Source organism: Podarcis liolepis (genome assembly GCF_965112155.1).
Source record: "Podarcis liolepis genome assembly, chromosome: 14".
NCBI classification, from domain to species: domain Eukaryota; kingdom Metazoa; phylum Chordata; class Lepidosauria; order Squamata; family Lacertidae; genus Podarcis; species Podarcis liolepis.
This window is the reverse complement of record NC_139569.1, coordinates 39,940,640-39,966,683: the sequence shown is the minus strand read 5'-3', so window position 1 is coordinate 39,966,683 and position 26,044 is coordinate 39,940,640. Positions and strand designations below refer to the sequence as shown.

The 26,044-nt window shown below is 43.8% G+C and overlaps 1 protein-coding gene and 1 long non-coding RNA gene across 2 annotated transcripts in view; one reads left to right on the top strand and one right to left on the bottom strand.

The window, feature by feature from the left end:
* Positions 1-4,429: 4,429 nt before the first annotated feature.
* RAMAC (RNA guanine-7 methyltransferase activating subunit) lies at positions 4,430-13,977 on the bottom strand. The gene is made up of 4 exons (XM_083476126.1): positions 13,811-13,977; positions 11,140-11,286; positions 9,129-9,305; positions 4,430-5,700 (listed from the first exon to the last, which is right to left on the bottom strand). Exons 1-4 carry the CDS (start codon positions 13,960-13,962, stop codon positions 5,496-5,498), a joined length of 681 nt encoding a protein of 226 aa, XP_083332252.1. The 5' UTR covers positions 13,963-13,977; the 3' UTR covers positions 4,430-5,495.
* Positions 13,978-24,830: 10,853 nt separating this feature from the next.
* The window catches only part of LOC310693718, a 101,945-nt gene continuing 100,731 nt past the window's right edge, over positions 24,831-26,044 (top strand). The window contains exon 1 of the long non-coding RNA XR_014519360.1: positions 24,831-25,065. This is a non-coding gene — a long non-coding RNA (uncharacterized lncRNA). The remainder of the gene's footprint in view (positions 25,066-26,044) is intronic.

The following is a 26,044-nucleotide window of genomic DNA, read 5'->3' as shown; positions in this document are numbered from 1 at the left end:
AAAATAAAATCCCGAGGAACAGAGGAAACTCAATTCTAGTCATCCTTTTACCATTTCTCATCTCTGTTTTGCTTATACAGAGGTGTACCCCTGTCATTCATGACGTGGCTTCACAGCAGGGAATCTTGGTATTTATTTCGGGCCGGCTGAGCTGTTTACGCATCCTGCTGGGGAACTTTTAAGAAAATGGCATGAAATGGCCTCCTCCTTCCTGCAAGAAGAGCTTATCAGCTGAATGGTAAAACCGAAGGATTTCTGCCTCTTACCCCCGCAACTTAAGTAACTCATCTGTTGTCAGCCAGGTTCCTTCGCTTGAGTTTACAATAATGGCCTGGTTCCCACAGCCTCACCTCAAAAAGGATAAGGTAGAACTGGAAAAGGTTCAGAATAGGGCAACCAAAATAATAACAACAATAATAATTTTATTATTTATACCCTGCCCATCTGGCTGGGTTTCCCCAACCAATGATCAAACGGGTAGAGCTTTTTAGTTTAGAGAAAAGGCAAGGACAGGGAGACATGGTCATAGAATCATAGAATCATAGAGTTGGAAGAGACCACAAGGGCCATCGAGTCCAACCCCCTGCCAAGCAGGAAACACCATCAGAGCACTCCTGACATATGGTTGTCAAGCCTCTGCTTAAAGACCTCCAAAAAAGGAGACTCCACCACACTCCTTGGCAGCAAATTCCACTGTCGAACAGCTCTTACTGTCAGGAAGTTCTTCCTAATGTTTAGGTGGAATCTTCTTTCTTGTAGTTTGGATCCATTGCTCCGTGTCCGCTTCTCTGGAGCAGCAGAAAACAACCTTTCTCCCTCCTCTATGTGACATCCTTTTATATATTTGAATATGGCTATCATATCACCCCTTAACCCCCTCTTCTCCAGGCTAAACATGCCCAGCTCCCTTAGCCGTTCCTCATAAGGCATGGTGGAGGTATACAAAATTATGTGTGGCATAGAGGAAGTGAACGAAGAGAATTCTCCCTTCATCACTCATATCACAAAAAGAAAACCCCTCTTCCCACAGTGCAGAGTTAAACTATGGAATTAGCTCCCACAAGCGGCGATGATGGCCGCCAACTTTGCAGGATCAACAAATCATAGAAACTGGAAGGGACCACGAGGGTCATCTCACCCAAACCCCCTTTTCACCTGAGGTGGGGCTCCGACCCACAGCCCTGAGATTAAGGGTGTCATGCTTTACTGAGTGCTAGTGTCAAAACTGGGTGGAAGCGGATGTGGGGACTTGTTGAATGGTTTCTTTAAATTTGAAGGTTCATTATTGTTCCACAAGATGTGTGTTTCTTTAAGGGCCAAAGCAAATAACATGACCTAGTTTTACAGCTGTGAAGCAGTATAGCAGGTGCAGTTAAGGTCTGGTAATTAAGCTGTTGGGTATAGTATATAAAGAGCAGCACCTAGCTCTCTCAGTACCCTGGTGGTTGGGTCATGCTTATTGATAAACTTGAGAGCAGTACATGTGAAAAGGATCTAGGAGTCTTGGTTGACCACAAACTTGACATGAGCCAACAGTGTGACGCGGCAGCTAAAAAAGCCAATGCAATTCTGGGCTACATCAATAGGAGTATAGCATCTAGATCAAGGGAAGTAATAGTGCCACTGTATTCTGCTCTGGTCAGACCTCACCTGGAGTACTGTGTCCAGTTCTGGGCACCACAATTCAAGAAGGACACTGACAAACCGGAACGTGTCCAGAGGAGGGCAACCAAAATGGTCAAAGGCCTGGAAACGATGCTTTATGAGGAACGGTTAAGGGAGCTGGGCATGTTTAGCCTGGAGAAGAGGAGGTTAAGGGGTGATATGATAGCCATGTTCAAATATATAAAAGGATGTCACATAGAGGAGGGAGAAAGGTTGTTTTCTGCTGCTCCAGAGAAGCGGACACGGAGCAATGGATCCAAACTACAAGAAAGAAGATTCCACCTAAACATTAGGAAGAACTTCCTGACAGTAAGAGCTGTTTGACAGTGGAATTTGCTGCCAAGGAGTGTGGTGGAGTCTCCTCCTTTGGAGGTCTTTAAGCAGAGGCTTGACAACCATATGTCAGGAGAGGAGTGCTCTGATGGTGTTTCCTGCTTGGCAGGGGGTTGGACTCGATGGCCCTTGTGGTCTCTTCCAACTCTATGATTCTATGATATATTATAATTAATGTAAAATGAGTTTTTGTTATTAAAACCTAGCTAAAGTTTTTTTGCGTTCCTTGTAATGTGTGGTCTCCCCAGCATGCCTTCTGCAGCGCACGTAATCTGCAAATAGCCAACAGTAAAAGGACAAGGAATAAGGGAAAGGGTCCATGTGTTCCCACTCTCTAAGTGCCCTTGTCTTCCCTGGCATTCAGGGAGCCGCCATTCCCCCCCAAAAAAAACCCACCCCAACAGTGGTGGCCTTTTTCTCCTTGAAAAGTGCAGTTTTCTACACCTTTCAAGGTTCAATATTATTTCTACTCGATCCAACCCAGCTCTGTTGGATAAGTGAAATGCTTGCACTTTTCCTCTCTGAATATATAGGGGGAGAAGCGACAGCACTCACTCAAAAATCCAAAGGCCTTAAAAGTTTGCCAGCCCCTACTCTTTGGCAAAGGGACGCAGGTGGTGCTGTGGGTTAAATCACAGAGCCTTGGGCTTGCCGATCGGAAGGTTGGCGGTTCGAATCCCCGCGAAGGGGTGAGCTCCCGTTGCTCGGTCCCAGCTCCTGCCAACCTAGCAGTTCGAAAGCATGAAGTGCAAGTAGATAAATAGGTACTGCTCTGGCAGGAAGGTAAACAGCGTTTCCGTGCGCTGCTCTGGTTCGCCAGAAGCGGCTTAGTCATGACCCGGAAGCTGTACTCCGACTCCCTCGGCCAATAATGATGAGCGCCGCAACCCCAGAGTTGTCCAAGACTGGACCTAATGGTCAGAGGTCCCTTTACCTTTACTCTTTTAACTCCTTAAGTGAGCCTCAACACAACCTTTCGTCACGCTTAGGCCTGAGACAACACTGCTAGGCCCATTCTGGGAAGCTTCACGGAGAATTCTTAAGCCCTCCCCCCGTGTTTCAAGTTTTTACTCTACCTTGGCCCGTACGCAAGGCTGTGCCCCAAAACGCTGGAGTTAATAGGTTAAGCAATCCGTGGCACATTGTACACGCTTCTTCTTGCGTGCAAGATTACCAGGAGCCAAAGAAAGGTTGCCAAGACAACCACAGATTATTTCTGTAAAGAAGAAGACACTATTTTAATTAAATAGCCACCATAATTGGAATGGAGAAGAGTGAGGCCAAGTGTCCTTCATTTCCCCCGCCCCTTAAAAAGGTTTAAAACGCAGACCTCGTCTCACTTCAAAAAGACATATAATAGATTTTGGAAAATCAAACATAAACACACTGTTCTAAAATAAATAAATAAATAAACATAACCTTGTGACACCTTAAATTTAACAGATCTGTTGTGGCATAAGTCTTCCTGGATGGAAAAAGGTATTGGCACAAATCTGTTAGGTTTTCAGGTACCGCAAGGCTCTGCAATAAAGCTACTCCTCTGGAAGTTGTTATCCACATCAGAAGGCACACTTGTCCTCTGTCTGGAGTGCTGCCCTCCTCTCCTCAAAGGGACGTTCTAGACTTTCTTGTGGATTTCTCATATTCTTGAGAGGAGCCTTTGTGCATGAGTCACATATCTGACCTTGGGCTACTGTGTCAAAGAGTATATGAAAAAACATTGTTCTGGAATAAATATATCGAGATGTGAGGAATGAAGTTTGCAGGCTTGAGGAAAGGAAATAAAGGCATAAAACCGGAAGTAATAAATGTGTGTTTATGTATGTGTGTGCGTGTATCTATATATATATATATACACACACACACACACACATATACATATATAAAAAACACAATGAAAAAGAAAAATTGAAAATTGGAAGTCGCTAAAGGATGGAAGGAAGTCAGAATGTAGGTATGTATATGTGTTTGGTTATGTTTTGTTATAGCTGTTTTTCTTTTATTTCTTTTTTACTCTTTGTATTGGTTTCATTTTATTTGTATTTTATGTTGTAATTCTGCATTGAAAACTCTATCTATCTATCTATCTATCTATCTATCATCTATCATCACTGACCTTGGGCCAGTCGCTGCCTCTGAGCCTAACCTACCTCACAGAGTAGTTGTGGAGATTAAATGAAGGGGAGAACTATGTAGGCCACTTTGAGTTCCCTGAATGGAAAGGTAGGATATAAATGCAATAACTACTCATAGTTTCCTGTGCTTGGCTCTCCACAGATTGCTGCTCTACAGCTCCCCTCAGCCCCCAGCTAGCATGACCAATGGCTATAGAAGCTGTAGTTTGGTAACATCAGGAGCGCCAGAGGTTTCCCACATTTGCCCTAGGTGCTCTCCTTCCCTTGAAACGAGACATTCACATGCACATCCAGAATTTTCATTAAGCCACTGGATTTTATTCCACAGTGTACAATCACAACAGTCAATTTAATATGAGAAATGATCAGAGGAATGGCAGGAAAAACATATACAAGAGGACACCATTTAATCATGATGAATCTTGTGGGGGAGTTTCTAAAAAGCAAGCAAACCCAAGTACTGCATCTTTTACATTTACTGCTTATTTTGACATCTTTGCTCATCAGTTATTAGTGAGTTAAAAAGAAAATTAAACCAACAACGCTAAAGGGGCTAAAAAAAAGTTTCAGAGTAATCAAAATGAAAACTGCTAAACCTGCTTATTATCAACGGCCAGCCCCATTCCCTGCAACCTGCACATTTCTCTGCTATGATGCATTGCGAATGTTAATTGTTTTTCTACCCATTCGCAATGAAATAGTGTGAGTCAGAATTTCAGGAAGAACAGCCCTTTTTGCTGAGGGTCGCTGCCAAATTCTTCTGATGCAAAGCAATCCCTTCTCACCCCCAAATTATTACGTATTTGTACAGGCAATACGTTGAAGGGGAAAGGGAATGTAAGGTAACAAGTTCACCCTTTAGCATTTGTACATCAGTTTCATGGTGGTCATATTGGGATGGTGGTATCTTGACATAATAAGCGGAGTTGTGAATAAGGTTTTGTCCACGCATTCAGCTCCTTCACTGAAGCCGCAATTAAACCAGAAACTTTCTAATTAACCAACTGCTTCCTATTTCATCCAAACCAGGAAACTACGGTTACCAGCTTTGGAGCTAGCCAGGTTCTTAAACCAGCTCCATATTGTGGTTTAAGGTCTTGTCTTGAAGGTGGTAACTGCATTTCCCCAGTTCGGGTGACTATGGTTTGACTTACTCTTTTAATTGCAGCTCACACGAAGGAACAGAAAGGGCTGCATGCACAGGCAAATGACTCATTCATCAAGCCTATCTCTGGTTCCTTTGTTAAGTGAGTACTGCCAAAATACATCAACAAGATTTGTTTTAAAGCACCAACACCACCACTTTTCCTTAAAAAAAATGTAAAACGGAATAAAGAAATGTCTGACAGGATGGAGACAATACTAGTAATGGCCATACTGTGACCCCTGGGAATAAGAACTATAGCCATAGTGGGACGGTCGCCCGTGATAGGAGTAGGAAGACTGTTCTTGTCTGTGCTGCTGATAGTTATTTCCCCAGCTTCTCTCTTGCCATTGACCGTATCTATAGCCTCCTTGCCGGTCATATCTGTCCCCTCTGCCTCTGAATTGTCTGCTGTCTCTGAATCTGTAGAAGGAAGCAAATGGTATGCATTTTAACAATATTTATTTTCAAACTGCATCGACATACACTGTCTCAGCAGGGTGGATAAAATATATTGGGTTGTATCCAACATGGCGGTATGTTCAAGTCAGTTAGCACAATACAGATTCTGCTGGCAAGATGTCGTCTGCCAGCAGGAAGTTGTTGCATGGGAGAATGCGTAAGAAGATTGCTCAATCTTTTTGCGCGACAAAGTTACCAGCAATCTGTTGCACAGCAGGTTTCTGTTAGTGCAACTACTGCACTGGTTCCTCTGTTGCGTAATATTAAAACTTGTATTTGTGTTAAGTGAACAGAGAACATTGGATACAGGCACTTTTTTAAAAAATCCAATTTGAAAATTGAAGTATAAAGACTAAGTTTCTCTTACAGAAACACTTGGTTAATTTTTTTTTTTTTTAGATCTGGACACAAGCATGTTAGATTTAATATCTAATCTGAATCACTGCCTTCTGCCAAATGCACAGTTAAAAGAGACTTTTCCTTGTAAACAAAGAACCAGTTTTCTCATTTCTCAAATGTGCATATTTACACTCTACCTGATTTGCAGATTTTGTATTTGAAACAGCCCTGTTTAGGGAAGTTTTTAATGTTTGATGTTTATTGTGTTTTTAATATTCTGTTGGAATATTCTGTTGGAGTGTCTGGGGAGGCCCAGCCAGAGGGGTGGGGTGTAAGCAATAAATAATAATTATTATTATTTTGTATTTGCACCTGGGGTGGGGAGCCTTTGGCTCTCCAGGTTTTGGCTTACAGAGTAGACCCAATGAAAGTATTAGATTTACAATGGTCATGTCCATTCATGCTAATGGGTCTACTATGAGTTAGACTTGAGTATAGCCCTAGGCCAGCCGCATGTGGCTCTTTTACACCTTTGCCGTGGCTCCGGGGCGGATACTAGCGAGGGGAGGAGGCGCATTGTGCGCCCTGACACTCCCCACTGTGGCGGGCGCTGTACTGGCTATGACGTCGCATGGGGGCGGTGCGTGCGTTAGTCACGCACCGTCCCGACGTCACCTTCCCGCCCACCTGCCCGCTACATTGTAAGGGGCATGTACGCTGGTCACTGCATTGAAAGGGGGCATGTACGCTGGTCACTGTTTTGAAGGGGAGTGAAGAACCCACACAAAAAAAAGGTAACTTGTTAATTTAACGTTTATTTCTATGAGGAGGAGTAATTCTGAGGGGTCAAACAAAGAAATAATAAAAAAGTGACAAAAAAGTTATTTTTATAATGACGAGTTTTGCCGCTCCCAGTTTTTTTTTCTTCGGAAACAGGTCCAAGTGGCTATTTTTGTCTTAAAGGTTGCAGACCCCTGCCCTAGGCTAAAGTTTCTTATTTCCGAATGTTACATCCAAGCAACAGCTAAACCGTCTCACTCGCATGGCCCAAGTACTATGAAATGCAGCACAAGAAGCCCCAAGTAAATCTAATGCACAATGTCCTTTCTTGTTTCCCTAGTGTCAGCAGCCAAGATTAAGTTAAAACTAAGGAAGCACAGTATGTACAGCCTGGAGTATATGACTCAGAATATTTTCAGTAGGTAGAAAATCCCAAGTGTCTTGTAGTGGGGCTGAAGTATACATTTGTCACAAAGGATCATAAGAAACGTAGATCAGGCCACGCACAGCGAGATATGTTATCTAAGTATGCAAATGAATTTTATGTTATAAAATAAAAGGCCAAAATAAATATAAATATTTAGCCTGCTGATTGGTAAAGTCATTTTTCTGCTAATAATTATGTCACAGAAGAAAGGCTATTTCACTGACGAGGTGAAGCCTGGATCTCTTTTCTTTGCCATGGGGGGAAAAATCACTTCATGCCCAAGGAAGCAACTGGTCCCAAGGGCAATCTGTTTCAAGAGTTTCAGTTCATTCCTTTTGGCATAAGCAGCACTTTGATTCAGCTCCACACAGAATTAAAAACCCTTGGCACTGTTGCTTAAGCAGAGTGCCTAGATTCCCCACCCCTGTGGCTACTGGCTTGGAGAAAAGGGAGAGGGGAGAGAGAAAGAAAGAAAGAAAATTAACCCAAAGCATCAGCAACTGATGGCTCCATCAGGGATACTATATGATCCAGGTAAGGTAAAGGACCCCTGGATGGATAAGTCCGATCAAAGGCAGGAAGATAAATGGCGTCTCCATGCGCTCTGATTTCCGTCACGGTGTTCTGTTGCGCAAGAAGCAATTTAGTCCTGCTGGCGACATGACCCAGAAAGCTGTCTGTGGAGAAACGCCAGCTCCCTCGGCCTGAAAGCGAGATGAGCGCCACAACCCCATAGTTGCCTTTGACTGGACTTAACTGTCCAGGGGTCCTTTACCGTTTTACTATATGGTCCTCAGTCGCCAACCAAAAGGTAACCGTCTTGTTTTGCAGAGATTATAAAGTAGGATCCTGGCCTATCACCAGCATAACTGCCTTACAGTAAAAGTATGCTGGGCAAAAGTAAAAACAAGGGGTGAGGTTCACCTAACCATTAGCTCAGCGAAGAGAGGAGGTCAGGAGAATCTCTAGAAAAACCCATGGAGTGGGGGAGAAGGGGCATTGTTGCATCTGGCAACCTGGCATGCTTATACAGAAGGATGATTGGAAGAGGGTGATGCTGAATTCCACACAGTGGGCGGCACCCAATGCTAGACCTTCTCAAAATCAGACCCCTTGAAAATAAGGAACCAAAGATAGTAATGATGATTAACTTCAACATGTCTACTCCGAGTAGGACTAGCATTGGGTATCGTCCCATGGCAACAGCTACTACTCAAATCTTAGGAAGGGAAAAACATAAACGCTTTAGCACAATCTGTCTGTATATGTGGTCAAAAACCTTGTGTGACAAATTATAGCATATACCAAAACCTAAACTTGTTGCTACCCTACAAGTCTTCCTCAGTGGCTCAAAAAAGTATCGAACAACTTATAACATGAATCTGGCCTCTTAGCCAACATGCCCAATGATGTGGTGAAATGACCTCTCCTCATAGCAATCAAATCACTGTAAAAAATCCAAAGTCACGCTCATGTAAAAGAATGTTACCAATTGAGTTGTTATTGTGGTAGTGCCTAATCACACTTCCTTTGAGGGACCTGGGAGGTGGTATTATTATTGATTGTTGTTGTTGTTGTGTCGCCCGTCTGACTGGGTTGCCCCAGCCACTTTGGGTGGCTTACCATTGTACATGAACTGAATTTTATCTCTTCACCATATTTGATGGGTAGATGTTCACACAATTTCTCCTTTTGTCCTTCCCCAACTTGCTCTTTTGTGTTTTGCATTGGAGGCTAGATGTCATTCTCTTGTGCTTTACTTTCTTACAGTAAAAATAGTGGCTGCTGAGAGAATCAGTGGACAGGGTAACATTTATATAGAGCCAATAAATAAGAGCAATACCTGTCTCTGTATCGCTGGTGGCCACCTGATCTATTTCTCCAGTCCTCTACTAGAGGAGGTAGATCTGCAGCACGTTGGACGTATTTCTGATATTCTTCATCTTCTGAAGAAAATCGGTTTGCAAACATCTTTTCATAATTCTGAAGTATCTCAGATACAGAAGGCACGGTGGGTTCTCTGGAAGTTTTAAAAAAAAGTCTCTCCTAAATTACATTATCTGTGGAAGTTTGAGGATTAAAGTTGTTTACAAACTGGATTTGCAAGTGAGAAAGGGTTTTGTTTCATACATCAAGGGTACACTGAGAGCAGCTCTTCTTTGAGAGCCAGTGTGGTGTAGTGGTTAGAGTGGTGGACTCGTAATCTGGTGAACCAGGTTCGATTCCCCGCTCCTCCACATGCAGCTGCTGGGTGACCTTGGGCTAGTCACACTTCTCTGAAGTCTCTCAGCCCCACTCACCTCACAGAGCGTTTGTTGTGGGGGAGGAACGGAAAGGAGAATGTTAGCTGCTTTGAGACTCCTTAGGGTAGTGATAAAGCAGGATATCAAATCCAAACTCTTCTTATAATCGAGGCAGTAATCACAATGTCATGCACTTAACCATCTGCAGCTTTCAGCAATACATACAAGAATTTCCACAATTGTGGGCGAGCCACGTATACAAGCTATTTGTAGAAAATCAGACACTGACAAACTCTGAATCAAAGCTACTCAACCTTTGGCCTATCAAGTTGAATATAGCTCATCAACTACATACTGTGGCCTGTCTGATGCTTGGCAACCTCCCTATGGCTGAAGACAAGACAACAGCGCTCACAATGACTGAACATGATTTCAGTAAGGCATCACTTTCCAGGGTGAACAGTTCCATCTCTCTCTTGGAAGGTTTATTAAACCCCTGGCAAGCTACTAATCACTCCTGGATATCTTGCATTAAGCTTGATTTAGTTCACACATTGTTCAGATTTTCTCTGTATGATCTTGAGGTTTGTTGATTTATTTTAATTTCCTCACATTTATATCCTGCTTTTTCATGGAACCCGAAGTTATTCCAAACTCCAGGGAATGTTATCATATCTAGGTAATTTCTGGAACAACTAAAAATGAAGCATTTGCGCCTCAAGTATATATGCATATTTATTTGTTTATCATCATTCAACCTCCTGGGAGATCTTTTTTTTAATTAAGCCGTTTCTAAATTTTCTAAATAAAAGAGGAAATGCATGTATTCTCAGGACAGCTATTAGAATACTCAATATTTCCCTGTGTTAGAAAGGTTTTGTGGAATCAAAGAGGTTGTGTTAAACAGATTGAATCCACAGTGCATTAAACTCTTTTGAGAAGATACGTCCCTCCCATTACAAGAAACACACACTCTGTTGATGTTAACCAGGGGAGCACTTAGGAGGCCTATAGCTCCGCTGGCTGGTTTGTTTGTTGCAGGCTATAACACTAATCATGCACGGAGATATTCAACATGGACCACTAATTGCCTTTGAGAGTGATTAGGAGACACCTCACAGAGCTACAATTCCCAGCACCCTGAACAACCCAGCATTCCTTGGGGGAAGCCATGGCAGTTAAAGTGCTACAGTATAAGAGTACTTTAAATGTATGTTGTAGAAGTGACTCAAGGCTCCTTTAGTCCATTAATTTAAATGGGTCTACTCTGAGTAGCACTAGCACTGGACAGAACACAAACTGGGCAGAAAACTTTTACGGTTTCCCACTGTGCTAATATCTCAAAACCCTCTTCTACAGATTTGAATAGGTTGTGTGTTGCTTTGCCTGTGACTTGCGTGTTCTGTTCTTAATCATTAATATGTCTGCATTTAAAAGAGAGACACCAAAGAACTGTAGACACAGGATTAAAATTAAATGAATAGATTAATGGCCTAATTATATTTAGGTTTTTGCCATTTTGCTTTGGTTTATGGTGCTTCCTTATTGCATAGCATACTCCTACAACCACCAAAAAAGCAAAGTGTTGGTAAGGGAATGTTTTCAACAGACCTGTTTGCCCAGTCTTCAACGATGGGAGGTGGGTCTGCAGGGCGTTGGACATATTTCTGATACTCCTCGTCTTCAGAAGTATATCGATGAGCAAACAGGCTATTATAATTCTGAAGGATGTCAATTGCGGAAGCCATTCTATAATCTCTGCAAATATGGAAAAAAAATACTTTGACCACCTTTGGAAATCAAATACTTGTGTAAATCTTTGGGTTGAAACTGTCAACAAAGTGGATTACAGAACTGAATGAAAAATATAACATTAAGCTTAAATTTTCTGTTTCAAACAATGGGTGGTATTCAACTAAATTTTTACACTAATTAGAGCTATTGAAATTAATGGGCTTTCGTCATGGCCATTGGTCTGAGTAAAACTCAATAAGTCTGCTATTTATCCTTTATATAGCTATTATCACAAATAGTTAATTTAAAATGTCAGTCTCTCCGTAATTTGGATTAAGATTCTTAGTGCCCCCCTCCAACACACACACACACTCAAAGTAATTATACAATGGGGAATACTATCCCTGTACATTTTGTTAACTGGGCATTTGTATTCTGTGGGTTCTGTATTATGCAGGCACATGGTGCAGGTTGCTTCAGTACATATGTGATTTTTTTCATCCTCCACCTAATGAAAAATCCCAGCTGTTTCCAGGGAAATTACTCTAAATATATTCAGAGTACGTTCCCCTCATTACTGGGATTAGTTGCCCCAACGTGCTTTAATCTTCTCGAGGTATTGCCAGAACTCTTAGAAGCGTGGGAAGAAAGTGGCCTTTTCACCATCTTCTCAATGCATGATTGTAGATAACATGTGGATTCTAATCTTTTACTACACATCTCTGCCTTAATTGATCTGAACAGTGAACTGCAATATATGGTTCCGCAGTTGCACTTAACTCAGATGGATCAGAAAACCTGCTTCAACTCAAATAAATGAAGATGAGTTAACAGTGGTGTGGGAAGAGGGAGGGAGAGATCCATACTCACTTTTCTTAAACAATGGTGGATGTGAATGAGAGTGAATATAATAACAGAAAAAGAACACTGCTGCATCAGGTCAAAAGTCCATCAAGTCTCACATTCTGTTCCAACAGTGTTCTTCTGGAACACTTGAACAGTGTTCAATGCTGTTAGCTGCTTTGGAAACTTTAGACAAGAAGTAAGATACAAATATACTAAATAAATACTGAGAGCCTGCTGGATCAGGCCAATGGTCCATCTACTCCAGCATCTTGTTTTTAAAGTGAACAACCAAATGCCTGTGAGAAACCAGCAAGAAGAATTTGGGTACAATAGCACACTCCTCTCTGGTGGTTTCCAGAAATTGGTATTCAGATGCCATTTGTGCCTCTAGCTAGAAGCAGAGCAGAGCAATCATGGCTAGTAGCCTTCGACAGCCCTCTCTTCCAAGACTCCTCCATAATTAGTGCTCAGCCACCTGCTTCTGAGATGGCTGAACACTGAACTATGGAACTGTGTGGGAGAACCTACCTCAAAGGGTTGCTGTGGGGGATAAATGAGAGAGAGAACCATGTACACCTGCAACCCGAGCGCACTGGAGAAAAAGTTGGGATATAAAAGTAAGAAATAACAACAGTACAGTGGGGCTTCAGGTTACAGATGCTTCAGGTTACAGAATCCGCTAACCCAGAAATAGGACCTCGGGTTAAGAACTTTGCTTCAGGATGAGAGAAGAAATCGTGCGGCGGCAGTGGGAGGCCCCATTAGCTAAAGTGATACCTCAGGTTAAGAACAGTTTCAGGTTAAGAACGGACCTCCAGAACGAATTAAGTTCTCAACCTGAGGGAGCACTGTACTGAGTTTTGAAGTCTGAAGTTAATCTCTAGAATCTCGCCGGTTAAAAAGACTTTGCCTTGATTCTGAGACCTAAGGCTTATAGAGTACAGCTGGGAGTCAAACAACACAGGCCTAGGCAGGCCAAATGGTCTGATACAATATAGGACAGTTTCGTTGCGATCACAGAATCGTAAAACATGTACAGTGGTACCTCGGGTTAAGTACATAATTCGTTCTGGAGGTCCGTTCTTAAGCTGAAACTGTTCTTAACCTGAAGCACCACTTTAGCTAATGGGGCCTCCTGCTGCCGCCGGAGCACGATTTCTGTTCTCATCCTGAAGCAAAGTTCTTATCCCAAGGTACTATTTCTGGGTTAGCGGAGTCTGTAACCTGAAGCGTCTGTAACCCGAAGCGTCTGTAACCCGAGGTACCACTGTACAGTTGGAAGGGACCCCCTAGGAACACCTAGCCCAACTCCCTGCAACGCAGGATTCTCAGCTAAATCATACACAGCAGGTGGCCGTCGAACCTCAGCCCAAAAACCTCAAAGGTCCTGAGACACAGTGTGTGTGTTTGGGGGGCGGGGTAAGCAGAGAGAAGAGATGGCGACGACCCTCCTAGAGCCCCTCGTCCCCCCCCCCAGTCTCTACCCACCCGCCCCCTCCCTCCGCAAAGTACCGCGTGCCTGTGCTGCACAGGCCCTCTCGACATGCCCAGAGGCGCTCTCGTCCCCCTTCCCACGACTGAGGGGCTGGCCCGCTGTGGCAATACATGGGCTCAAATGAAACCTTGAGGAGCACACAGCCGAAAAGGGGATGCGCCGCACTCAGCCCGACCCTGAGGTGAAGGAGAACCCGCAGCCCCTCACCTGAAGCTGCAGCAAGAAGAGCTCCTGTTTCTTCTTCCGCGCGCCGGCGGCCTCCAGCTTCCGGTTCCGCCCCTTGCCCCGCCCCCAGCTGGCTTCGCTGACGATGGGCGTGGCTTGCTCGGCCTGAGGTAAATCGAAAAGGCGGGCCTCATCTCTTCTCAGTCTCCTCAGGGGCTGAGCTTTCGGGCTGTTTTCGTGCCCCTTCGCGGACTCGCGCGATTAACATCCAAATAAAATACACAGTTTTGACGACGAGGGGAAAATCTCGAGTCAAGGCGGAGGCCGAGGGGGTGGGGATTGCTCTGCCCCCTAAAAGTGCAACCGCCGCCGCCCCACACAGTGAAACACCGACCTTGTATGCTGAGGGGACGGGGAGGGAAATAATCTCGACTCAGGGCAAGGGTTCAGCACGGAAAAGCAACAAATACCGAAATAAAAGGTTGGGTATAAAAATGGGATAAATAATAATAAGACTAGGGAGCCACTCCTCCAAGGTTGAAATTGACCACCAGCTGCGAGTCCGTCCGTCCGTCCCCCACTTTTTAGACGACACGAAGGATCAGAGAACTGCAGAGCTGGAAGCGACCCAGAGGGTCATGCAGTCCAACTCCCTGCAGTGCACGAATGTGCAGCTCCCCCATGCAGGGATTGAACCTGCAATTTTGGCATTATCAGCACCGCGCTCTGCTCTAACCAACTTAGCTAAAGGGACCCCTGACCATTAGGTCCAGTCGTGGCTGACTCTGGGGTTGTGGCGCTCATCTCGCTTTATTGGCCGGGGGAGCCGGCGTACAGCATGACGAAGCCGCTTCTGGCGAACCAGAGCAGCGCACAGAAACGCCGTTCACCTTCCCGCCGGAGTGGTACCTATTTATCTACTTGCACTTTGACGGTGCTTTCGAACTGCTAGATTGGCAGGAGCAAGGACCGAGCAACAGGAGCTCACCCCGTCGCGGGGATTCGAACCGCCGACCTTTCGATTGGCAAGCCCTAGGCTCTGTGGTTTAACCCACAGCGCCGCCACCCGCGCCCCTTTATTCATATTCATATTTTATGCACCAAGTCCTCATTGCACGCTCTCTCATACATAAAGTATTGCTAACTGTGGAGCAAAGACAACCGCCAGACTTGAAAGCCATCCATGTTGGTGGCCATCCTGTGGAAGTGAGTTCCGTAGTATAACTGTGCACTTTTCCCTGCTGCCTAGAGGCAGCAGGGAGAGAAATCAATTGTTGCCAATGGCTGCCTGAGGCAAAATTGAGATGCTACCGCTACACCCAAATATGAAATTGAAATGCAACGTTGTCGATGAAGGATGGGTGCCGCCCCCCAGTCAGGTCCAGTCAAGGATCTGCCACCTGTTCGGTTAATAAATACCAGGATGCAAGAGTGTTGCTGCTGCCTGAGGCGAAGGGCCAGTCTGCAACTAACCAACAAATAAATAAATATTGGAATATACGTAGTTTGCTGCAGGCCTGCCTGGTGAGGGTCCACTACCACCAACCAGCTGCTGCCACAAGTGTAATGGCCAGAGGTTACGTAGTCTTGGTTCAGAAAAAGCTTTGGTTATAGACAGCAGTCCTAAATATTCTAGGCTACTTCCATGTAAGTTCCCACTGGAATCAACAGAGCTGCTAAATCAACATTGCCTTTCGTGATCGGGTGTGTGTGCATTAGTACGGCTTTTAAAATAGGCACCTTTAGAGCACAGAGTACAATCCCAAAGGCCCTGATAAGACTTGAGTTTCCAATATAATGCTTGCTAGGAGAGCATTTCTCTTAACCTTTAAATGTTAACTGCCTATGTAACAAAAAAGGGGAAAAAGTTGTTTTTATATTGAAGAGAAGACATTTTCTGAAATGGAGCAGGGAGGTCGCTGGTGAATGCTTCCAGAATATTTTATTGCTGCACCTTGGGACTGGTACAAGCATAAGATTCCAACTAAATTTCACTCTTATTGTTATTATTTATAAAATTCATATGCCACCCTTCATCTGAAGATCACAGGGCGGTTTACAGTACAATAGCATAAAATACACAACTTAATAACAAAATAAAACCATACCCACCCCCGACAGACACACAGGGGTTTGGACTAAATCACCCTCATGGTGTTCCAACTCTACAATTCTATGATTCTATTAAAAGGTAATAGATTGTTTACGCAGCCAAAGGCCTGAGAGAAAAGGAACATTTTTTGGCAGGTGCCTAAAGATATGAAATGAAGGTGTCAGGCAAGCCTCCATGGGGAGAAGGTTCTACAAATTCCATTCTTCCCTCCTCAAGGCTACATATTCCATTACCACTCACCCTGCCTTTCACTGGTTTTAGCCTCTACTGGTGCAGAGAGATCTCAGTTACATTGCAACATACTTTTTCTCACCAGTGCGCAAAGGAATTTCCTATCTTGCCCAATAGGCCTAATTCACAGATAGGATTGCTCTGCTCAGATACACACTTGCCCTCTCGTACTTGGGTACATCACTGGGTCAACTTCATAATATTAGGCAGCATTCTCCAAACCTCTGGCAACTGAAGTACACTTTAGTTGTGATTTATACTTGGATTTATAATTAGAATCTGAAAAAAGTCATGGCAAGTCCCAACCCTGTGACTCATGCAGAGATGCAATGGACATCCTCCCATCAGTTGGGTGGGGGTCAATTTCAGGACATTTATACTGCACGAGACAAAGGATGAGATCCCTCCCCACCCAATTCCATTTACAGAAGCTTACTGGTTGAATTTTGCTTCAACTCTGGTAATGAGACAGTCTTCTACCACACCTGAGGGCAGCAGGCTAGTTTGCAGGGCAGGTCAAGTGACGCACAACCTCTGCCCACCAACACATCCCTGCCACTCCCTGCCTCCCCAGCATCTGCTGCCTGAAGCGGCTGTCTCAGTACCTAATGGTAGAGCTGCTCCTGCTCCTACCTGTTCTTAAAGTGCTACTTGAGAGTCTCTGCTGGTTGAGGCAGAACAACAAATGCTCCCTTGCAAGACAGTCAAGTTATTTTTTGCATCTGAGGCAGAAAATCTCACCATCACCTCTTTCCATTCCTTGGCTGAAAAAAGGGAAACAACATAAGTAAATTAAACCACTAAAATTGTGCTGTGGTTTCAGGACAGTCTAATAAGTTACCTATGGCAGCTGCCTCACTTCGCCTAACGGTAGGGCCAACATGGGGATTTTCCTTATACAGAATCAGATCGCCTTGTTCAGTTTGTATGCACTGACCAGCTGCAGCTCTCCAGGGTTTCAGACAGGAGTCTTTTTCTAGCCCTGTCTGGAGTTGCTGGAAACTGCACCTGGGACCGTTTACATGCAAAACATGTGCTTTATCACTGAACTACCGTCCCTCCTCATCCCTTGGCTGCTGTGCCACTGCAGCACCAGTAATGTCCCTTTGCTGCAGTGGTTCCACAGCCCAAGTGACTGAATGATCTAGTTGTGACAGAGAGATGTGACAGAATGACTTGCTTTGAATACAGGTTGGTTAGAAGTAGGCAAGGCCAGAGGAGTGGATAATGCAGAGGAAGAATGGGTAACCTTCTTCAGTAAATGGGTGCTTTAGGGCCACAGAAACCATAAACTCTTTCTTTCTTTCTCAAATGTCCCCCTTCCTCTTGCTGCTGACACATAGCTTAGGAGTTACCGATTCAAATATGAGTAAATAAAATCCTATTATGACTCAGGAAGACTCAGGCTGCAGTTCACAAAGCAGAGTGAGTGGTTCTTGCTTTGGGATTTAGATAAGCAGAAGTTACATCATGGTTGTGCATTGTGGGGTGCGTTTAATCTGAAAATTTAGCAATCCCCCTTTCTGCAAAGAATGGCAACAACAACAACAAAACCAACAACACGAGGCACGAATAAATGTCCCGGGAGCAAAACCTTTTTTTCCTATTTCTTTATTATAAAAGCAGCAACAGCACACAAAAATTAGGCAGTTAAAATGTAAATGCCACTATTAAGAGGAGTGTGCATCATCAGGAGCATAGCAGCTCCAGGAACACCGCCCACATGTATGAAGAGATGAGGCATAGGGCCACCTCTCTCTGGCCAAGGAAAACTATGAGGACTGCACGCAAACTGTACCTTTAAAATCACATTATTTTGCTCAAAGAACCCTGAACACTGTAGTTTACCCCTCACAGAGTTACAGTTCCCATCAACCTTTAATAAACAATGGATAAATTTTTGAGAGGAGAAATGTGCCTCAGATGTACTTTAAAGGTATAGAGTGTATGCAGCCTAGGAAGTAACATTTAGACTGCAAATGTTTACACATTTACTTGGGAGTAACTCCCATTGAAGTCTATGGAGTTAATTGTTGAGTTTTTTTGGGGGGAAACCCCCCCCCCCTGACGCCAAGCATTTATCACAGACTAAAACTTACAGAGATGGAATTTACCAGTAATTCACACCCAGGTTGTGTACACAGCATACATTTAAAACACATGCCTTCCCCAAAAGAGAGAGGGAAGGGTGCTGGGAAATGTACCTCTGTGAAGGGGAAGCTACAGTTCCTAGGCCTCTTTGGGGGAAGTCATGTGCTTTAAATATATGTGTGTGCACAGCCCAATAAGGCACTCTGTTTTCTTAAGTCAGGGTTGGTTAAATATTGTAGATGTGAGCATAACGTACATCCATAGATTGCATCTTTGGCTAATCAGTAGAGCTTCAGGACAGTTACTTTAAACTAAGTTGATATTCCTGTTGCATCTGCCTCCATTTTAATCATGTTTTGTGTATGGTGGGTAGCTGGAGCCATCTTTCAGATTTTCCACAATGGTGACAATAGATCAGGGGCACTGAAGTTGACTCCATCAGAGCTCTGGTGCTGCTCACTGCTATCACCAGAACCAAATATACCAGCTAGGGAGACCCACCAGAGGACGTTTTGCCAAAGGAATACTCAAACCTGGAGCCAGGCTTGGATATTTTCAGATTATACCAAAGATTTGTCGAACCTATTTTGGGGTGGGGGGAGTCAGGCAGTATTTTGGAAGTGATTTTAAAACAGATGGACAAAGCAACAGGAAGGATGAGCCAGGGACATGCCAGATGGACATGAACATATTTGAAGACTTGGGTGAGGGCCGGCCTCCTACCAGGAGGTAAAAATCAATGCAGCTTATCCTAAAGCAAATTTCAATTATTAATCTTAATGAATACATTGTTTTTTTGCATGGGAAAAATACAACGTGGCCATATGAGGTGGCATCATGCTGTTTTCTTTGTACACTGAAGGCTGATTCAGTCAGGGAACATTGTAGCTTGTTTTTGTTCACAGTTGTATAAACTGATTTGGGGTGAAAAGCTGCACGCGAAATATATACAGTGTTATATGTGCAAGCCAGTTAAGTAGCAAGTAACATGGTGTGCCAGACTACAAATACTTAAAGTGTAGCATTCTAGTACTAGCCGAGTCTGATAAGGTTAGTGCAACAATAATGAGGAAGGATATGCATGGGAAGCTCATTGACAAAACTCAGCAGGTAGCAGACCTTACTTAATTAATCACTTATTATTTTCAGCAAGCCATGTCATTTCGGCTAACTGTGCTTTGTACAAGCCCTGCAAATAAAGACTGAAAAACAGTTTTTGCTCTGGATTTCAAGTCTTCATTTCTCAAGGCTCATATAAACAGTGGCCAGTGGGAGGTGGGAGTTGTGGTCCAACAACTTATGGAAAGCCATGGGTTCCCCATCCCTCATCTGGCAGCAGCTGTGAACCATGACAGCTAAATGGAGCCTACATTGAAGAGATAACAAAGTACTTGCCATGACCATTGAGGCATTGGCACTTACTGCAGATCCCCAAAGCCAAGCTGCCATAGCCTTCCGGAACTGAGATGTCAGATGCCCGTGAGCCTGAACCAAGGACTGCAAGCCTAAGTCCAGCAAATACAGTAAGGTCATCCCCCCCCCCCGCTGTATTTCAAACTGAATTGGGATGGTGTTGTTCACATCAGAGGGAGCAGGGATGTCTTCACCAAGCGTTAATGCCCTTTTTGGTTTCCCCACACCTGAAACACACACAAACACACACTGCTATTCATGAAGCTACCATCTGTGCACAATGGTGGTCTCAAACATTCACATTACAGTGGTGCCTTGGTTTAAGAACAGCTTAGTTTATGAACAACTTGGATTAAGAATGCTGCAAACCCAGAAGTAGGTGCTTTGGTTTGTGAACTTTGCCTTGGAATAAGAACATGTTCCGCTTCCTGTTGAGTGTGTTCCATTTGTAAATTGAGTCCCCCGCTGCTATGGGAAAGCATGCCTTGGTTTAAGAATGCTTTGGTTTAAGAATGGACTTCTGGAACGGATTAAGTTCGTAAACCAAGGTACCACTGTACTCTAGCTGGATTGAAACTGATTTGAGGAAAGCACATCAAATAGCAGTATGTGTCAAGAAACTACGGGATCATTATGGATTGCGGCTAACTCCATGGGAACGTGGCTTTAAAAACTAGCAGTGGATGTAGAATAAGTAGTAATGTGAACGTACCTTGAGTCTTCTGTTATTTGGGCTGATTATTCCTAGTTCTTCCACCTTTTCTCATATGATTTATTTTCTTAAAAAATCAAAGGGAAGGATGTTGCCTTTGTGTCTTCTTGTGGACTTCCTAGAATCATATCTTTGGCCATTGTTAGAAAAAGGATAGTGGACTAGTTGCACTTTTGGCCTGATCTAGAAGAGCTTTTCTTATGTTAGTGGAAAGATACAGGAGCTGTCATATTTGAAAAATGGTAGCAGAAATTAATAAGAGAGCTCACTGTGACTTTCTAATTATGTAAGGACATGTGATTCAAATAATTTATATCTTTACTGCCAAACTGAATGACAACCAAACCAGAGTTTTGCTTTGATGGGCTGCAGGTGCCAAAGAATGCCTTTTGATAAACTGACTATACTCATCATTTGCAAGCAGGGAATCAGGAGGATGTCTGGAATTTTACAATCACCTGCGCACGCATGCCTCTTGAAAATTAAAGGTATTGTTTTGTGCTTCCCATCTCCTCAAGTGATGATTCTAACAGCTGTCTTTTTCAGCTGAAGAGAAAGGACTAGATATAAAATTGAGTGTTGCGGTATTAGTTTATTTACAAACTATGCAGGTTGAGCAATCAAATAACCAGCATTGGTTTCCACTCCAGCAAAGCAACAGAATTTACTTGCAGTCCACATCAAGGTTAGCCCTCGACATTCACTGGCAAAACTCAGATAAAACACATGTTAAGTTGTTCACATTATATTCTTAAATGACAATTTTTATGTGAAGAAATAAAGCAGCCGCAGCACCCCGGTTTGAGGAGCATCCACCAGCTACCAGTGATCCAATGCCATGAAGCAAGTTGTCAAACTGTATAAAAGTCTAAAGATGACCTCTTCACTTGATACAACATGGTGGTATTCCCACTGAAGCATCATTTGACTTTTCAATCTGTTGTAGATGGACAACATCACACGCAGGATGATGTCCATTGCAGATTTTTTTTGGGGGGTGCGGGAAGCAACTCTAATAATGACAATCTCTCCCTGGTTGCTTTGAAATATAGCCCAGTTTTTATTAGATAAGCTTGGATTATGAACCTCCCATGCCACAGAAGAGATGAATATTTTCAACAGATGCCTGCCATTTCTTTAAGACACAGGGATTTGAGTTACAGATGGTGACAAGAGGCTGAGAATTCAAAACACCCGAACAACATACAAGTTTATATGTGAGAAAAATATTTTGGAGAACAAAATGATTCTGTGATTTAATTAGCCTGGAAATTATGCTGCTGTCCTCCAAAACGGCATAGTCTGCCCTGTTGTTTCACAATTTGTTGTCCTGGCTACGGTCCCTTTACAGTTCATAGACTTGTGGAACTGGAAGGTTGTGCGCTCTCAGGGCATAATCCATAACTCTGCTTTTAACCTTTTAACATCATCAAAGTTGGCCCATTACCATCAGTACATGTATGTGAGATTTAGAGCAAGGGGTGGGGAAATGCTTTCAGCTCCCACATACCAAGAGGGAGGGGAGGAATGAATTCAGCTTTGTACCATAGGCTAGTTTCTATATACACCCCTCTCTAGGCTGCCTGCATCCAGGCAAGGAACAGTCAAGAATTAAGAGTTCAGGGACATAGTCCAGCCAGGCAAGAACAATAAGAGAGGGTGTGAAGCAAGACTCACGATAGGGTGTGTCCTGAGAATGAGAGGGTGTAGCTTGGGGAGGGTCTGAAGGGCCATATAGAGAGGCCTGGGAGCCGCATTTGACCCCTGGGCCTAAGGTTTCCCATCCTTGCACCTCCTAGATGGAAACCGTTACAAAACTAAACTTGTAAGCCATGTGGGGTAAGACTTCTCCAGGACCAAGGAAGGAAATGTTCACAAAATATATGGATTTTACCCCCTCCTTGTTTAGATTACAGATGACCCAGCTGGTATATTGTGGGCAGGCATGTCAGGTTAACTCACAGTTCTTAGATTATTAGGATTGCTATTTGGTTGTTGTGAAGGAATCTGGATTCGAACAGAAAACTATTAATTGTGGCCAGAAAGACTGGTTAAAGCCCTTAATGGTTAGAGGCTAAGGATGCTAGGCTGATTCTTTAATCACATCCACACTGTATATTTAAAGGACTCTTAAACCACTTTTAACAGTCATGGATCCTGGGAATTGTAGTTTGTAACAGGGCACTGGGAACTGTAGCTGTATGAGGTCAGCACCCTTAACAAACTACAGTTCTCAGACTTATTTGGGAGAAGACCAAGCGCATGAAATGTGCTTTGACCTTAGCTGGAATTTTACTTTACTCCACTCTTAAGTTGTAGATTTTGCTCTACCATACATTTATACTGTGTGCTGTTATGCTTATTTGTTGCTTTTAGTACTGCATTCATATGTTGTGTGAATGGTTTTATTCACATTGCCTTTAAATCTTTTTGATTGAAGGTGTCAAATAAGTGTGTGTGTGTGTGTGTGTGTGTGTGTGTGTGTGTGTGTATAATGCAATCTGAAGAAAAATCACTGACTCTGCAGTACCCTTTTTTGCAGTGCCCCTTTTCAACTTTTCCAGGACTGCTGTTTGGAAATCTGCCTTGAGGATCATGGCCTTTAAATCTCCTTCAAGCAGACTTAGTGGCTGGAGTTACAAGTGTTTAAAATCTATGGGCGTACATTAGACTGTTGAGGGTCTGACAATGCTTATGTGAGGAAAATCCGCTCAACTACATTTGTCTCATGTGTCAGAATGGCGCAGCTGCTTATCTTGGAAGGCTTTTCAGAATTTGCACTAGATATTTCAGAAAGCCTGTCTCAACGTTACAGCTAAAGGCAACGCTTGAAACCTCTTAGCATGATGCATATGGAGGAGGGGGACGGCGGGGGATGTAATTCCATCTGAGGGCTCTGGTGACATTAAACGGCTTGAGCTTCACTTGAGTGGTCGGCGATATCGCTACCTAGATGGAATTTCACCCTCATTCTGCACAGTTGGCAGAAGATGCTATGTGGCGTGGGTGCTATACTTTGCTTTCTCGCTTTCTCTCTTTTTGCTGGCTTGGCAATATCCCTAATTCACACAGAACTTTTAGCAAAGCTACCCTTAACTCATATTTATATATACATATATTTTTTTTAAAAAAACCCAGCTGACTGCAACTCTATGCACGCTTGCCTGGGAGCAGTGGTGGCTGGTGCCCGTTGGGATGGGTAGGGCAGAAGGCAGGAAGACCAACAGTAGGTGGCGACAGAGCCAGTTACAGACAGGGCCAACTATAGGTTTGTACACATCTTCCTACCTGCTGAGTTTTGCAAGGGGCAACACTGAGACTAAGTAGAGGGGGGGGGGGAGCTGATATCCAGGGCCACCCACTGGGCTGGTTGTAACTAAGAAGGCAGGCAGGTGGGGACTGGGTAAGGGTAGACAGAGGTTGGTGTGGCAGCATCTCCTATCCCCATTATTTGGTTAGAATTGTATGTGTGTGTTTATTTCCCACATTTTTCTTCAAGGAGCTTAGAGTGGCACACATGGGTCTCCTCTTCCTCATTTAATGCCCACAACAACCTGTTGGTGCTGACCTTTAAAGCCCTAAACGGCCTCGGTCCTGTATACCTGAAGGAGCGTCTCCACCCCCATCGTTCAGCCCGGACACTGAGATCCCGCGCCGAGGGCCTTCTGGCGGTTCCCTCATTGCGAGAATTGAGGCTACAGGGAACCCTACAGAGGGCCTTTTCGGTAATGGCGCCCGCCCTGTGGAACGCCCTCCCATCAGATGTCAAAGAGATAAATAATTACCTGACATTCAGAAGACATCTTAAGGCAGCCCTGTTCAGGGAAGTTTTTAATATGTAACGCTGTACTGTTTTTAACACTGATTGGGAGCCGCCCAGAGTGGCTGGGGAAACTCAGCCAGATGGGTGGGGTATAAATATTAAATTATTATTATTATTATTAACAACCTGGTGAGGTAGCTTAGGCTGAGAGGCAGTGACTGGCCCAAGGTCACCCGGTGAGCTTCCTGACCAAGTGGGGAGGCAAATTCTGACCTTCCTGGTCCTAGTTTGACACTCTAACCACTGCACCACACTTTTGTTGCCCCCCACCCAAAGTGATTTACCCTGCAAAAACAAAACATTAAAAACCAAGCGTGATGGTCTGCAGGGGATGCCTTGGGAAGAATGGCCTCTCCATTAGCTATTCCTTTAAGAAGGCCCAATCCACCTTTACAGGAGCCAGGGCTGCCTGCAACTCAGCCAGCCTAGCCAAGGGATGGCTACCTCTGCAAACTGTGCACTAGTTTGCTTGGCATAATAAAGATGTTGCCCTGCTTTTGGATTGTATCTTATGGGCCAACATGGCTATGGTTTTAGCGTTGTTTGGTTAAGAGACAACGTTGCAGTGTGATCTTTCAGGAAGATACAGAGGGTTAGGCGATGGGGTGGTAGCCAACTAGGTTTTACTCAGAGTAAATCCATTGAAATTACAGGGCACGATTAACTTTAAAAAAGGTAAAGGACCCCTGACAGTTAAGTCCAGTTGTGAATGACTCTGGGGTTGTGGCACTCATCTTGTTTTACTGGCCAAGGGAGCCAACGTTTGTCAGCAGACGGTTTTTCCGGGTCATGTGGCCAGCATGACTAAGCCGCTTCTGGCGAAACCAGAGCAGCACACGGAAATGCCGTTTACCTTCCCGCCGGAGCGGTACCTATTTATCTACTTGCACTTTGACGTGCTTTCAAACTGCTAGGTTGGCAGGAGCTGGGACCGAGCAACGGGAGCTCACTCTGTCGCGGGGATTCAAACAGCCGACTTTCTGATCGGTAAGCCCTAGGCTCAGTGGTTTAGACCACAGCGCCATCCGCGTCCCCCTATGACTAACTTAGACTTGTTAATTTGAATTGGTCTACTCTGAGTTGAAACTTAGTTGGATATGACCCAGTTTGCAAATTGCTGGCATCATGAGAAAGAAGTATTTTCTTGTTCTTTCTTTTTTAAGTAGAAACACAAAGCAGGTTAAAAGAACTTCTGTGTTCAAACTATTTTGGAAACAGAGGTTCCACAGAAGAAGTGTTCCTAAGTCACAAGACAAAAATGAAATGTTTATGCCTCCGAAACGTATTGGAAGAACCATATATAGCAATTACTGGATTGTTTATGAACGAGCCATTTATTATACTCAAACAGATGACATCAACTTTTAAACACGCATCATAAAAATACGTGCTCGTCCTCTCAGTCTTGCTTCAGAACATAGATGTAGAAATGCCTTGCTCACTAATACCCAACAGCAAGTCTTACGCATATTCAAAATGTCTGTCCGTGAATTTTTTCAGCCTAAGGGAGAATTCCCACATTCATATTCCGAGCATCATCGGCTCTAATATTGTGAGTCATCTCAGATCCTTGCCATGTAACCTCAAAGGCCACATTTGCGCCATATATTTAAAGCACTCTTATACAACAGCAACCATGGCTTCCCCCAAAGTGATAATGAACCAGGGACCTTCTGTATGGAAAGCAGTCTCCCAAAGCAAGGGGGAAACAAAGAAAGGAAGAAAAGTGAGGGTGCTTAGAATTCCGGTGAAATTTGAAATTTTGCTTATTACTTTGTGATGTTTCAGTTGGTCCTAATAAAGCTTTTATGCTACTGTTTTCCAGTTTCCCCCACTATTGTACCAACACAGCTGCCTGCAATGTTTGTCAAATTGTAGTAATCCACGTGCCAA

Coding starts and splice junctions, on each gene's coding strand:
- RAMAC (XM_083476126.1), bottom strand. CDS start 13,962: ATGAGGCCCGCCTTTTCGATTTACCTCAGGCCGAGCAAGCCACGCCCA. Junction 11,287..13,810: donor TCTTCTTGCTGCAGCTTCAG/GTGAGGGGCTGC, acceptor CCATATTTGCAG/AGATTATAGAATGGCTTCCG. Junction 9,306..11,139: donor GTTGAAGACTGGGCAAACAG/GTCTGTTGAAAA, acceptor TAAAACTTCCAG/AGAACCCACCGTGCCTTCTG.